Source organism: Pan paniscus, chromosome 3 (assembly GCF_029289425.2).
Source record: "Pan paniscus chromosome 3, NHGRI_mPanPan1-v2.0_pri, whole genome shotgun sequence".
In the NCBI taxonomy this organism is placed as follows: Eukaryota; Metazoa; Chordata; class Mammalia; order Primates; family Hominidae; genus Pan; species Pan paniscus.
Window position 1 is genome coordinate 26,573,094 of NC_073252.2, and position 14,611 is coordinate 26,587,704.

At 43.7% G+C, this 14,611-nt stretch overlaps 1 protein-coding gene across 7 annotated transcripts in view; it reads left to right on the forward strand.

The window, feature by feature from the left end:
* The first annotated feature begins 677 nt into the window (after positions 1 to 677).
* The window catches only part of RBPJ (recombination signal binding protein for immunoglobulin kappa J region), a 115,938-nt gene continuing 102,004 nt past the window's right edge, over positions 678 to 14,611 (forward strand). The window contains exons 1-2 of one of the 7 annotated variants that reach the window (XM_034958393.3): positions 678 to 847; positions 1,659 to 1,774. In XM_034958393.3, coding sequence (XP_034814284.1) covers positions 1,716 to 1,774 — 59 coding nt within the window. In that variant the 5' untranslated portion in view covers positions 678 to 847; positions 1,659 to 1,715. Of the gene's footprint in view, positions 848 to 1,658; positions 2,008 to 2,691; positions 2,828 to 3,116; positions 3,257 to 3,837; positions 3,907 to 14,611 lie in introns of those variants that run through there. The other 6 variants (XM_063603749.1, XM_063603750.1, XM_057302046.2 and 3 more) reach the window with 6 other exon arrangements.

Sequence of the window (14,611 nt, forward strand, 5' to 3'; positions counted from 1 at the left end):
AAAGTAGAGTAGCTAAGGAATCAGAACTTGTTTCAAAGTAAGCGAAGTAGTGGCCAGACTAGGTGACTCAAGGCATGACTCAAACCCGACTCTGGGGGCTGTCTGTCAGCTCCCGGAGGCGGGGGCGCGGTGTCTAACACGTTTTAGGAAAGTACCAGGCTTGTGGAGGGCGACAGGAAACCTCCCCGGGAGATCGGCCTGGGGCTCCTCCTGCCCTAGAGCCTGACCTCTCACTCTCCGTACAGGCAGCGACTTCCAACCTCCTGGCTTCCCCTTCCTCCGTTCGAGGCTCCCCACCCCTCGTCTTCCATCCAGCGTCACAGGGCGTGTGCGTGTTGTGTGCGAGACGCGGGTCTCCTCCCCCGCCGCCCTCCGCCCCGTGCTCCCAGCCACGCGCCTTCCCGCCCCGCCTCCGCGGCAAGCCGCTCCCTTCCCACCCCGCCCGCGCCCGCCGCCCGCCTCCCGGGCACGCGCTGCACGAACGGCGCCCGGAGCTGGTCTAGGCAAACACCTGTCCTGCCTTGGCTCCGCGAGATTTGGGGCGAAAGCTTAGGCAACAGGGGGCACGTTCTCGCGAGGTTTAGGAAATTTCCCACGGCCGTGTTGTGTCTGAGCCGAGTAGTGGAAGGCGGTGGGAAGGAGGTGTAGCGTGAGACTGGACTGCCCGCATTGGGTACATGCGCAGTGCCGCTCGCGCGGGCCGCGCCAATCCTGCAGCGCCTTCAACAGGTTTCGGGCGGCGAATTCCAGTTCTCCGGGTTTTGGGGCTCCCTGCGGGAGGCAGTGCTGGATCTGGGAATCTCTAGGAAAGGAAAGGGCAAAGGAGGGGAAAGATGGGGGGCTGCAGGTAGGAGGAGGGGGCGGGGTTCGGGCCCTTCACCCTGCTGTTCCATGCCCCGTGGGGCCAGGTTTGCCCGGGGGCTTCCGGGATCAGGCCGCCTGAAGCGCGATTCGGGCAGCCGGCAGTGTCCTCGGCTGTGCCAGGCCCTCGGGTGGCCCGGTTCCCTGTGCAGTAGTGGTCTCAACACACACCTGGGCTCACACACGGTGGTGGCTGCGATGGGGTCTTAGAGAGGCCATGCAGCACGCGAGCGGCAAGAGCTTTGATCGGGTCCTCTGGCCAGACTCGGAGGTGGGAGAATGTGGCTCTCAATTCCAAGGCAGTTTTCCCTTCTGGAGAGAACTACTCCGCGCTCTGGCGTGTGTCTGCGAGGTGGCCATTAGGGGTGTCTTTGCTAGAGGCCTTGGCTTGACCTCATTTCACACCCAAGGAGAACGCTAAGGCGAGAGAGCTCAACTGCAAAAGTTTTCCGCTTGAGGAGCTCTGGAAGGGCCTCCTCATTAGCATGGGGGGGTGTAATGAATGAAGACAGTCCCCGACGTGTCACTTGCCCGAACCCCAGACATCTCTGGCGCTCCTGCACCAAACGCCGAGATTAGCATAAAGGAGGCGCCCAGGGAACGTTTGAATGAATGAAAAGAGCTGGGAACCCAGAGTGAGCGGGAAGCCGCTTGGAAAACACCCATTGAGGAGGTGTTTCATCTAGGCCTGTGAAACGCAGCCCATTTTCCCAGGACCCCTCCTCCCTTCTCCTCGGCCCCGCCTCCTGACCCCTCCATTCCTCGTCCCCGTAGTAATCCCCTCCGGTTTTCCTCAGTCTCCACGTACGTCCCTCAAGGCGCGTCCCAAAACCCGGATAACCGGAGCGCTCCCCATGGACCACACGGAGGGCTCGCCCGCGGAGGAGCCGCCTGCGCATGCTCCATCGCCTGGGTAGGTTTCCAGGGAAGGCAGCGAGCAGGATTCCCTACTCTGCGGGCGGCGCGAGGCGTCTGGCTCTTCGCGGCGGCGGCGAGGGGAAAGGGAGCGCGGGGGCTGGGTGGAATCGAGGAGTGAGGAAAAAGGGAAGGGGCGGGGGAGAGGGACCAGGGAAGGCGTCGGGGGGAATCTCGCGAGGGTTGGAGTTTTGGCGAGAGTTTGTGGAAGATGGCGCCTGTTGTGACAGGGTAAGTCTGAGGGAATCGGAGCGCCGGGAACCGGGAAAGTTGCGGGCGTCTGGCAGCTCACGGCGGGCAGCGGGTTCGGGGGCCGCGGCGCGCTTGGCGTTCGGGGGCCCGCGGGGGCGGCGTCGCGTGCGCCGAGCGCGGCGGCGGCGGCGTGTGGCCGTGCGCTGCCGCTCTGCGCTGCCGTGGCTCAGGCTCCAGCGCGTGAGGGCGGGCGGCGGCGGCGGCGAGGCCGGCGGGTGCGGGCGTGAGTGCGGCCGGGCGCGCGGGGCCCTCGGGCGCCGTGCCTCCCGCGCGCCTCCAGCGGGCTCTGCCTGGGGGCCCCGTGCATCTTTGTTCCTCGCGGCCGTTGTCGCCGCCTCGCCCCGCTAGTGCCCCCGGCCCCGGGCGCTTTGTCTTTCACCGCTACCCCCTGCGACTCTCTACCCCCGGCCCTTTGTTTCGCCGCCTTGGGCGCTTTGTCCGACCCGTGGCGTCCCGCATCCCCTCTCCATCTCCTCCCCTCCGCTGTCCTTCCTCCCGTGCCCCTTTGTTGTGCCACACTCTTGTCGTTAGCCCAGTGACCTGCCACAGCCCGGGCACCAGATTTCTGCCTTAATTGTTCTTCCATTGTCTTTCTCCTGTGGGTCCCCTCTCACCTTTCTGTATGGTCCTGGATCACCCCCCGACGCTTTGTCTCCCCCATCCACGGGCTTATTCTCTCGGCACCCCCTTCCTCTCCCGTCATCGGTTGATTTATCCACAACCCACGGTGTACGTCTGCTGAACTGTCTCAGCCCCGGGGACTCCATCTGCTGCTTCTAAGTGCACACAAGACTCTACGGTTTGTTGTTGTTTTGTGGGTCTGAAAGATGCATGGGATACTTAGTTTTCTCCTCCGCACCTCTTTTTCTCGGGATTTCTTGTACCCTCCCGCCCCCCTATCGCCACCCCTTTCTCTCGGGATTAAAGCGTCTCCAATTTTCATCGCCGTCTTTTTAGTGCCGTGGGTTGTTTTGCTTGGAAACAGTAGCCTTGGAAAAAGATCTGGTCTCTTGGTGGTTCTTGCGCCCCCCGGCCCCCGCCCCCCTCCTGGTTCCTGACGGCGTAGGCCAAGGGCAGCTGTCTGTCGAAGCTTTGCAATCTAGGCTGCCTGAGGATGATTGGAGGGTATCGTAGGACGGTTAGAAGGAGGCTCAAGATGTATATATGTGTTTTTCTGTTAGTGTTTGAGAATAGTTTCAGATAGCCACAATGGATATTCATTTGGCGTGTGAGTAGGAGTTGAGTGAATTTCCATGTTAAAAACTTGTGAGTGTTGGGGCGGAGAATTTCAGCATTTTCTAGAAATCTGGATTTAGAATTTATCAGTAACTTCTGCCTCATAAGGAAAAGGAGAGGCATTCCGCTTGGGAATTTTATATAAATGTTTTATTTTTTCTTAATCATTAGATAGTTTACAGTTCTGTGCTTTTTGCTGCTCTGTAGATGCGTGACAACCCTTCTGTCCCATCATTGGGGTTGAAATGAGGACAGCACCGAAGAGTGCAGTTTCTGGTCGATGAATACTGCTTCTAAGATCTTTGTGGAAGATATTAATCAAATGCAGTTAAAAAGTATACGTATAATATGTATATTATATATATATATACACACACACGTAATAGCCTGTAGTGAGATTATTTTAAAGACACTTCCTAGTGTTAAAGAACCCTTGAAGTGTTTCGAGTTCTTATTGTTTTGGTAATGCTAAAAGCTTGGGGTTGTGTGAATGGGGGTGGGGGGTGTGGTGTGATGTATTCTAATGACTTGAGTTATTCTGGTGCTAGGAATAAGAGTTACTATATTTACCAGGATTACTATGCTGAAGGTATTCTTCAAGAGTTTGTTTTTTTCCTACTGGTTGATCTCTACTTTTAGAAGGTATGTTACCCATAAAATCATTTGGAGTGTCATTTCATTTACAAACTGAAGTTCTACAATAGTAAAGTGTTGTTGATAGGGGACATACGAGATCTACTCTAACGAGTATTGGAGCATTGGAAAATATTTTTTTTTTCTGGCTGTGATTAGAATTAGTAGTTTGAGTTTTAATTAATGGAAAACCATGTTTTCATGATTGATACATAAGTTTTTTTGTGAAAATCTGCAGTCTGGGTCGCTTGAGTGGGTTTTACCAATAATCTTATGTCTCCCTTACTTGTTCTTGTACATAATCATTGTTTTGAAGGTAAAATCTTGAGCTCACTGGTTCTCTGACTGGGAGCAAAGTGTAAATACTGTGTAGTAATGGAAGGTATTTTGCTCTGACTTGTACCTGTAAGAATGATTACACAGACATGATAAAAGCGCTTTTACCATTTGAGTTGCGTTTTTCTTTCTAAATCGTGTAATACTTTTACTTACACGATTGGTGAAATAAAACTGCTTTTAATTAAATTATAACAGCAGCATATTTCGAAATCTGGATGCGTTGTGGCTGGAGAACTTTCATTCTGAGTATTAACTGTTAAAGCTTTAAATTTTATTATCCATGCATATTGCTGATGGATCTGTGAGTATATTTTCAGAAAACAGGAGACTTGCAATATTTTCAAATCTGTACTAATATACACTTGTAGGCATTAGATTTTAAGCAGTTAGGTTTGTTAAAAAGTTATCTGTTGTCCTATACCAACAGATTTCTATCAATATTTTTTTAAGTGGGTAAGATCAAAATTGGTTTGGTTGACAGGCCATTCTTGCCAGATGTAATTCATTAAATAACCTTTGGCACCCTTGATGGGTAAGGCATTAGGAAAAAATTGTTTCGTTTGAAAGTTATTACACATCTCGTTCTTCTGTTCATTTTTAGAAATAAGACCCAGGACTTGGCTTTAAAGCATTATTTTGCATTTTGCTTCCTCCTAATACTAAATTTCATGTTATTTCAACTAGGGGCAGTATTTTCTCATGGATTGACTAAAAGTTGTTATTTTTGGCATCTGGCTTTGTGATTATTTCCAAGTTACTCTACTTCCCCTGGGCCAGTTTCCTAACTATGTAGTAAAATGGGAATTATAATAACTTGCCACATCTGCACGGGATTGCTGTGCCTTAAGATTCGCAGAGAGCATCCTTGGATGAAAACTGTGGGGAAGGTCTAGGAATTGTTACTGAAATAAGCTAATGTAAAGTAGGTCATATTTTATAGGAAGTCAAATAGGAGGTTTTTAAGTTCTTGGCAAGACACAGTAGCGATAGTGGGATTTTTTAAAATCCCAAATATGTATTATAATATGGGTAATAAAACAGATACCTTTATTCCTGCCCCCCATAAACTTATAGGGAAAGAGACAAATAAAACAAATTACAGGGTGATGTGTCGTGTGTGTGTGTGTGTGTGTGTGTGTGTGTGGGTGTGTGGTGTAAGAGATTGAAGTTCTGTCAAACTCAAATGTAATAACATTATAAAATTATGGGATGCCTTTCCTCTTTTGTTTTCTGCATGTAGCAATATTCTATTTATTTATTTTATTTTATTTTATTTTTTGAGACAGGGTCTCACTCTGTGGCCAGGCTGGAGTTCAGTGGCACAATCTTAGCTCACTGCAACCTCCACCTCCTGGGTTCAAGCGATCCTCGTGCCTTAGCCTCCTGAGTAGCTGGGATTACCAGCGTGCACCATCACACCTGGCTAATTTTGTATTTTTAGTAGACATGGGGTTTCGCCATGTTGGCCAGGCTGATCTCAAACTCCTGACCTCAAGGGATCTGCCCACCTTGGCCTCCCAAAGTACTGGGATTACAGGGGTGAGCCACCATGCCTGGCCTGCATGTAGTAATATTTAACAAATGGTAGTACAACATGCTTTCACTGGACTCTAAGCCAAGTCTGTTAATAGCAGTGATTAATTTTAAATATGCCTTATATTTTTTAGTGCTTTGTTATTTGCTCTTAAGAATAAATTCTAATAACCATGACTATAATTTCAGATTTGACTCTTGGCCTTAGAAAAGTGTTTTGCATTTGAGGAACACTCTGTAGATACGTATTGACTGAATGAAACCTGTTGCTTCTCTGTTCTTGGTAGATGATACCATATTCCGTTTGGTTCCCAAAGCCACGATTCCTAATTCCTCTCTCACCAGCCTTTACATTTAATTACTGAGAACTGATCATTTTTCCTTCTAAAAAATTTCTTGAATCTGTTTCCCTTATCCTCACTGCCGAAGTTCATGCTGTCATTTCTCACCTGGTTTACTGTGACGTACTGACAGCCTCTTTCTGCTTCTAGAGTCACCACCTTTATCCAGCTTCTACATGTAGCAGAGCAGTCTTTCTAAAGAGCAAATCTGATCACTGCTTAATCTAAAAACCTTTCAATGGCTCCCCCTAGCAGCGTTCATTAAGAGAGGCAACAGAGTGGAGGGTTATGAGCTCACATTTAGTGTTTAATCTGAACTGGGTTCCAATTCTGTCTCTGGCACTTAAAACCCCTGCCAGTTAAAACCCCTGTAACATTGACAAGTTAATCTCTTTATCAATTGCAAGATAATTATTCCTAACTCAGAAAGTTGTTGTGAAGATTAAATGAGATAATGTATGAAAGCATTTAGCAGAATTCCTGGCATGTAGCAAGTGCTCAAAAGATGTTAGCTACTGTGGCGCATAGGATCCTCCATAACTATTTCATCTGTCTCTTCTCCAGCTGAGTTGTTTGCCATTTTCTCTCCATAATCAGTGCTTCAGTCATATTAAAGTATTTTGACATCTCTGCATGAGCCCAGCAGTTTAATGCGTTCTTGTGTATGAAAAGTAATGATCCTTAGTAGGTTATTTCTCAAGACTAAGGAAATATTCTAACCAGATCTACCAGACTACAGTTGGTGCCTGGCTGTATAAATACTGTATATTTAATACAGTATTAAATGCTGTATATAATTCTCTTGGAAGCATGATACTAAGTTGTAATTATCACACCCAAATATTGTCACTTGGTGGCAGGTATCATTTATATTCTTATACTTAGAAGATTGTCTATCACATGATAGAGACTCAGCAAAAAGAATTTTTGAACATAGGATTCAGTGCTTTGAAATCTTGGTGCAACATGGTTCATGTGGCACAATTTTATAATTGTGTGTGTGCTTGTGTGTATACAGTATATGTGTGTCTAATTCATATATATGTATAATTTATATATAGGTATTTGACTTTGGTTCTGTAAGGAGTAATTGCTGAAGTACCCAGAGGAATTGATATTTTCAGCCACAAGCAGTCTCATAGCCCCTGAGAACATTATAGTAAGGCTCTTAGGCAAAAGTTTTTTTTTTTTGATTATTAGAAAATACTACATTATATTTGTATAAAACTGACAAGTTTAAATTTCACTTTTGTTTTCTATATGATTGGCTGTCAGTGTCTATCAAAAGATTCCATTATTTTTAACTGTTTTCAGTACTAGATGGCTAGGGATGTATGTTAGATTAAACCGTAGAACACTGTAGACTGCTTTTTGGGGAATCCATGCCATAGAACCAAATAATAAGTTGATAATCTACATGGAGACTCAGGTCTCATGGACATATTACTTACAGATAATTTCTTTAAGCTTCAGGTTCTACCTCTATAAAATAGGGGATGATAATTTTATCTGTCAGGCACATTGTGACTGTCAAATAAGGTAAATTTTGTGAAATAAGGTCAAATGAAACAGTGTATGTGTAAGTGACTTGTAAACAGTAAAGCATTCTATACAAATATTTTAATTACTATAAGAATCAGTTTCCTCTGGTAACCTTTCATCTTGAGCAGGGCTCAAGATGGACTTTTTATACTGCAAGCTGTGGTTTTGTGGGTCATGTTTTAGGAAGGCAGCAATGTATTTGGTGCAGAGGACCGCAACCCTTGAAATATGTGCTTTGGCATTTTAAGCAGACATATTTGTTAAATTACTGCTTGACCACGAATGTTGTCATTGAGTCACCCCCAGCTTTTTGGGGTCTATTTCTTACTGCTCTCTTCTCTGCTTGGGCAGCTGTAACAATGTAGGAATGTTGAATGTCTAGCTGCTACTATCTCTCAGACTCTTATCCTGCCCACAGTTCTGTATGCCTCTTAGGCCTGGCACAACATCATGGTGTTGCTTCTGCCTCATTAGACCTGCTGCTTAAGGGAATTAAATGATACCCTAATGGTCTAAAAAGGGTCATGTATTTCCGAACATGTCATATTTACTGTAGGAGGTTGGGGAAGGCGTCACAGGCACTGTAAGTGGTAGTAATTACCTATCCGTATAGATATTTGTATAATTTTGTTGTGTTGAGACAATGCATAATGGTAAGTTTGAGAGCTTTTCAGTCATATTGGTGAAGTTTACGGCAATCTTGGGAATATTTATACTATTTTAAGTTTACAAAAAATAAAATATAGAAAACACATTTTTTTAATGCATTCTGAGTTGCAAAAGCCTTGCAATGAAAACTGCATCTATTTGATGTGAAGCAGAATACACTAGAGAATCAAGTTGACCCTGGAGGGTTTTTTTTTTTTTTTTTTTGTATTCAGTAGTCTTAGCCTAAGAGCTAATGATTATCTGTGCATTGTTAATGAGATGATAATCAGAGTTGTAAGTGATAAGAATAGTTTCTCATAAAAAGTTTACATAACAGGAGAAAAAATATTTAATGTTGGGCGCAGTAGCTCAGGCCTGTAATCCCAGCACTTTGGGAGGCTGAGGCAGGAGGATGGCCTGAGCCCAGGAGTTGGAGGCTGCAACGAATGGTGATCATGCCACTGTACTCCAGCCTGGGTGACAGAGAAAGACCCTGTCTCAAAAAAAGAAAAGTTTTTCACTCTATAAAACTTTTTTATAAGTATGATACTGTGTTATAGAAGTACAGTATTGCTTTATGAAATATAAATGTAATATTGTAGCTTTTTTTAAATAATGTGAACAGTTTATTTGGACATAGCTTAATTTCCTCCAGTGCAAACTAGCTTTAGACTGGTTTGCATAAATAGAACAAAGGTATATGTTCCCTTTTGGAAAACTGCAGATCTGCAAAGATTGTGCCTGATTTTGCCAGCATGTTTTTTCACATCTTTTTTTTTTTTTAATTTGATAAAATTTTTCATGCAAAAAATTACCTAGTTCTGTACAAAGCTCCTAATCCATACACCATTTGGAGTAAGCAGAAACACTGGGGTCCTAAAACATGTAGGAGGGGTGTTAAGGAAAATGTTAATAGTATAACCATGCTTTAGTGGCTCTCCTTTTAGTATTGTTTTAATAACAATATATTTATTAAATAAGCAGTTGAACACTTATTAGGTATAAGACACTCTTTGTGCTGGTCCTATAAAGATGTCTAAGAAATGGTTTGGTGAAGCTCATGACTTGGTAGAGTGTACACAGGTAATTATTGTGTAAGGGAGATTATGGTAAGTGCTGTAACCGATATTTAGTGTTGGTGGGAACACAGATGTAAATGATTATCTTCAGTTAGAGGGGAGTTCATAGAAAAGGTGAGAGTTGATAGGGAGTGATGGGAAATTAAGCTGGAAAAGTAATTGGGAGCCTCTTGGAAGACCTTGAGTGCTAACCTGATTATTTGGTTTTTTGGCTGGTTGGTGTTTTTTAGAGACAGTCTCATTGCTCTGTTGCTCAGCCTGGAATACAGTGGCACAGTCGTACTTCACTGCAGCCTCAACCTCCTGGGCTCAAGGGATCCTCCTGCCTCACCCTCCCCAGTTGCTAGGACTATAGGTGTGTGCCACCAAACCCAGGTGTGCGCCAGCAACCCCAGCTAATTTAAAACATTTTTTTTGTACAGACAGCCTTGCTATGTTTTCCAGGCTGGTCCAGAGCTCCCGGGCTCAAGTGATCCTTCTGCCTTGGTCTCCCAATGTGGTGTGATTATGGATGGCCTAAGGTGATTATTTGAATATTAATCAGGGATACAGAGGACAAGGGTAAGGTATTGAGGTTTTTGTTTGTTTGTTTGTTTTGACGGAGTTTTGCTCTGTTGCCCAGGCTGGAGTGCAATGGTGCGATCTTGGCTCACCGCAACATCTGCCTCCCGGGTTCAAGTGATTCTCCTGCTTCAGCCTCCCGAGTAATTGGGGTTACAGGCATGCGCCACCACGTTCAGCTAATTTTGTATTTTCAGTAGAGACGGGGTTTCTCCATGTTGGTGAGACTGGTCTCGAACTCCTGACCTCAGGTGATCCACCCGCCTCAGACTCCCAAAGTGCTAGGATTACAGGCATGAGCCACCGTTCCTGGCGGCGTTGAGGGTTTTAAGATGAGGTAGGGCTGGATGTAAACAGTGTAAAATAGATTGGAATTGGTGGACACCATAAGAGAAATATAATCAAAATCTGATTTTGGTGGTGGGCCTAGGAATGAATAAGCCAAGAAGCTCTTTTTGAGGCAGGGTGATGTAGGGAACTTGGGAATAATTGTACTGTAAGTCACTAAAATAAGTTTGTGGCTATGAGCATTTCACTTAAGCTAGGTTTTTTCCTTTGTCTAAAAAAATGGAAGAAAATAATACTTCTTGGTATTGATGTGAGGATTAATAAGAGATAGAAAATGCCGACCGGGCCGGCTGGGCGCGGTGGCTCACACTTGTAATCCCAGCACTTTGGGAGGCCGAGGCGGGCGGATCACGAGGTCAGGAAATCGAGACCATCCTGGCTAACACGGTGAAACCCTGTCTCTACTAAAAATACAAAAAATTAGCCGGGCGTGTTGGCAGGCGCCTGTAGTCCCAGCTACTCGGGAGGCTGAGGCAGGAGAATGGCGTGAACCCGGGAGGCGGAGCGTGCAGTGAGCCGAGATCGTGCCACTGCACTCCAGCCTGGGCGACAGAGCGAGACTCTGTCTCAAAAAAAAAAAAAAAAAAAAAAAAAGAAAATGCCTAGCTTGGCTCTGGTAATAGTAGGTGCTTAATAAATAGGTTCTCCTTACCCCTTTTCTGAAGTGTGGAATTTAAAGGATAAGATGGGAGTGGGGTACACCCCCTTCAGAAGGGAGGGTAGGAAAAAACCTGAAATTAAAACCTGGGTGATAAAATAATCAGAAAAGGAAAAGTTCTGAGTAAGGTGAACAGATTTAAGAGAACCTTCTTAACAAAGTGTTGTGCTTATTGTAGGTCTTTAATAAATGCTGGATGCTTATTTTTGCATACTTCTTAACATTGTTCTGCAATTATATAAATTTATCTGTAATTGATTGTTTAATCTGTCAGTGAGCTTCATAAGAAAAGGAGCAATTATTTTACTTACCTTGCACAATTGTGGAGCACCTACCATCTGCCAGAATGTTATTTGCTGGATGAATATGGCTTGAGCAGATTGGGTAATATATAACACTTGCCACTAGGTGGCTCTTGGTCTTGATAAAGCTGACATTCAGCATAGATAGATAGGTTTTTCTACCTAGAAACCCACGTAGAAACTGACCCCCGGATTATATTCACTTTTTTGCCTTTTCTGTACCTATATTTTTTGAAGTGGAATATGAAACACATATCATATAGAAAACTCATTTAGACTGTTGAAAATTAGAAAAGTGTAATGCCTTTAGAATATGTCCTGTAGAAAGAAGCAGAATGGAAGCTCAATGAAATTCACAAGTGAACAAAGCACATTTCCCCATCTCTCAATGTGCTTAAAGTGAAGCATGATGGTTTGATTTTAGGCATTGTTTTTTGTTGTTATGACTGCGTAAATTGCTTTAAAGGAAGATATTGTGAGGATTTGTTTCTCAGAGGATTTGATGAACGATGATGAAGCGTGGTGTGTACTGATGCTAGGCTATGATTCTGTGTGCTCTTATTTGTATTGTACTCTTCCTGTTGAGAAGTAACATACCATCGAATGGTAACTTACATAACATAGAAAGGTAACTACATCCTGTGTGACACGTGTGATATATATTATTAAATCCATTAGATTCAGGAAATTTTAGAGCCGGAGAAGACCTTACTAATCATATATTCTAAAAGTACCCATTCATTTACACAGACAGGTTAGATAATGGCTGAGACACATTCAGTGACTGAGCTAGTTCCTGGTTTGTTTTAGGGGGAGGGGAAGGCCTATGTTAGTCTTTTGTTTTTGAAACAGGGTTTGCTGTCACGTAGGCTAGAATGCAGTGGTGCTGTCATGGCTCACTGCAGCCTCAATCTCCCGAGCTCGTAATCTTCCCACTTGAGCTTCCTGAGTAGTTGGGACTAGGTGCACGCCACCATGCCTAGCTGGGTTTTGTAGAGACGGAGTTTTGCCATGTTGCCCAGGCTGATCTTAAACTTCTGGGCTTAAGGGGTCTGCTGGCCTCAGCCTTCCGAAGTGCTGAGATTACAAGTGTGAACCCCTGTACCCAACGTTATGTTTTTTTTTTCCCATACCTTTCTATTTATCTCACTCAGCTGCCTTTTAATGTTACATGCATTTTTAAAAAATAGCCCTTTTTCTCATATGTGCAGACTTAGAGCAAGACTGTAAATCCCTCAGCTCCCAAGCCTTGATGGGTAGAGTGCGGCAGCCAGTGTTGCTTCATTAAATGGTCAGCTCGGAGCCTGCCTGCTCTTTCCTCGTTTGCTGTGTTCCTGTTTTTGGTGCTGCTTATGATCTTTGTCTTGTATTTCTAACTGACCAGGTGGCCTCTTCAGGAACATAGTTGTCCTCCTCACTGCACACCTCCTTATCCACTCTGCTTCAGTTGCTCCTACTCGAGAACTGGCTGGACGCAGTTACCTCTGGCTTACTCCAGTCTCTGCCTCTTTTCTCTCTAGCTTCTTGGTTATGCCACCTGCAATAAATTGCAGCTGGCTGTTTCCACAGCCTCTGGAAGGGAAGATGGAAGGACAGAGGAGAGTGAAAAGAAAGAAGGCTGTCATACAGGGAAGAGAGGCTACAACTTGAAATTTTATACTGAAAGATGATCTGGTTTATGAACATGATGATGATGTGTGTAGTGAATTTTTTCTAGTGTATATGCCAAGGCAATATTATTCTCTTGACTATGGGATTCATTAAGTCTGTTGTATCTGTCATCCATGCTTATCCACATGTCAAGGAAGTGAATTAATTTCAGCATTCCAAAGATAGTAGTGATAGTATATGGTAATTTACTTACAGCTTATAATAATGAGTGTCATTATTTGATTAAATGGATATTACTAATTAATGGGAGTTGCCATGTCACTATTGTAATGTTAAAAAAAAAAAAGACCTTTCAGAGGTTATTTCATAATTATTGGTAAGTAAGCCATTCTTTGTCCTGGCCTTCCTCCCATGTATTCAATGTGATATGTACACTTTGCACACAGGATTTACTGACATGTCATTTACTTAAACAACAGTTTCTTAGGTACCCTAAGTCCTGGAAATTGTCAGTTGCTTAAATAATTAAATACAAATAAATCAACTGTCCACCTAAGCTACCATATACATTTTTGTTTAAATTCTAATGTAATTTAAAAGGCATTTATTTAATTTTTAGCTTGTTTTCATAGTTATTTCAGGGAAATGACCATCTTGATATGGAAATTTTTCTTAGAAATTAATTGATTTCACATCTGTATAAAATAATCATCTTGATTATTTTTCTTGTTGGAAAAGTAATGTTTGTTATAAGAAATTCAGAAGTTATTTATTTACTTCTTGAGACAGGGTCTCGCTTTGCTACCCAGACTAGAGTGCAGTGGTGCCATCATATCCCACTGAAGCCTGAAACTCCTGGACTCAATCCTTCCATGTCAGCCTCCCAGGTAGCTAGGGCTACAGACACTCGCCACCAGTCTTGGCTAATTTTTGTATTTTTTGTAGAGACGGAGTCTCTCACTGTGATGCCCAGGCTGGTTTCAAACTGCTGGTCTCTGGTGATCCTCCCACTTTGGCCTCCCAAAGCACTGGGATTACCAGCATGAGCCACCATGCCTGGCCTCAAAAGTTACTTAAGTATATTGTGTAAAGTGAGCCACTATAGTCTTATACCAGGAAATAATCACTGTTAACAATTGGGAGTACCTTTGACCCTTGAACAACACAGATTTGAACTGAGTGGGTCCACTTATATGTGGATTTTTTTCCTCCAAACTTGGATGGAAAATACAGTATTCATGGGATGCAAGAATAGTGTATATGGAGAGCTGACTGCCGGTCTTGAGTATGTGTGGATTTTGAGGTATGGGAGGATCCTGCAAGCAATCCCCTGCGGATACCAAGGAACAACGATATATTTCTTAATTTAAAGAAATGGAAACGCTGACATTCTATTCTATTTTAAAAATTTCAATAGTTTTGCAAACATAATATTAAAGGTGCCAGGGAGCTAACACTTTGTTGAATATCTACTCAGTCCTCAACTACAATATGAGGGAAGTGGTATCTCTATCTATTAGATTACTTTAAATGAATTTCCAGGAAATAAACTTATTTTTAAAGTTACACTTGATTAGACTAGTCTTTGGGCTCAAAGTTTCTCTGAAGTAGCGTAATGTATCTTTAGGTAAAAATTTTGTATTTCATTTTTAAAAAGTTTTTTAAATTAAAAAAAAATTTTTTTTTGAGATGGGCGTCTCACTCTGTTACCCAGGCAGACTTTGAAATTTTGGGCTCAAGCATTCTTCCTGC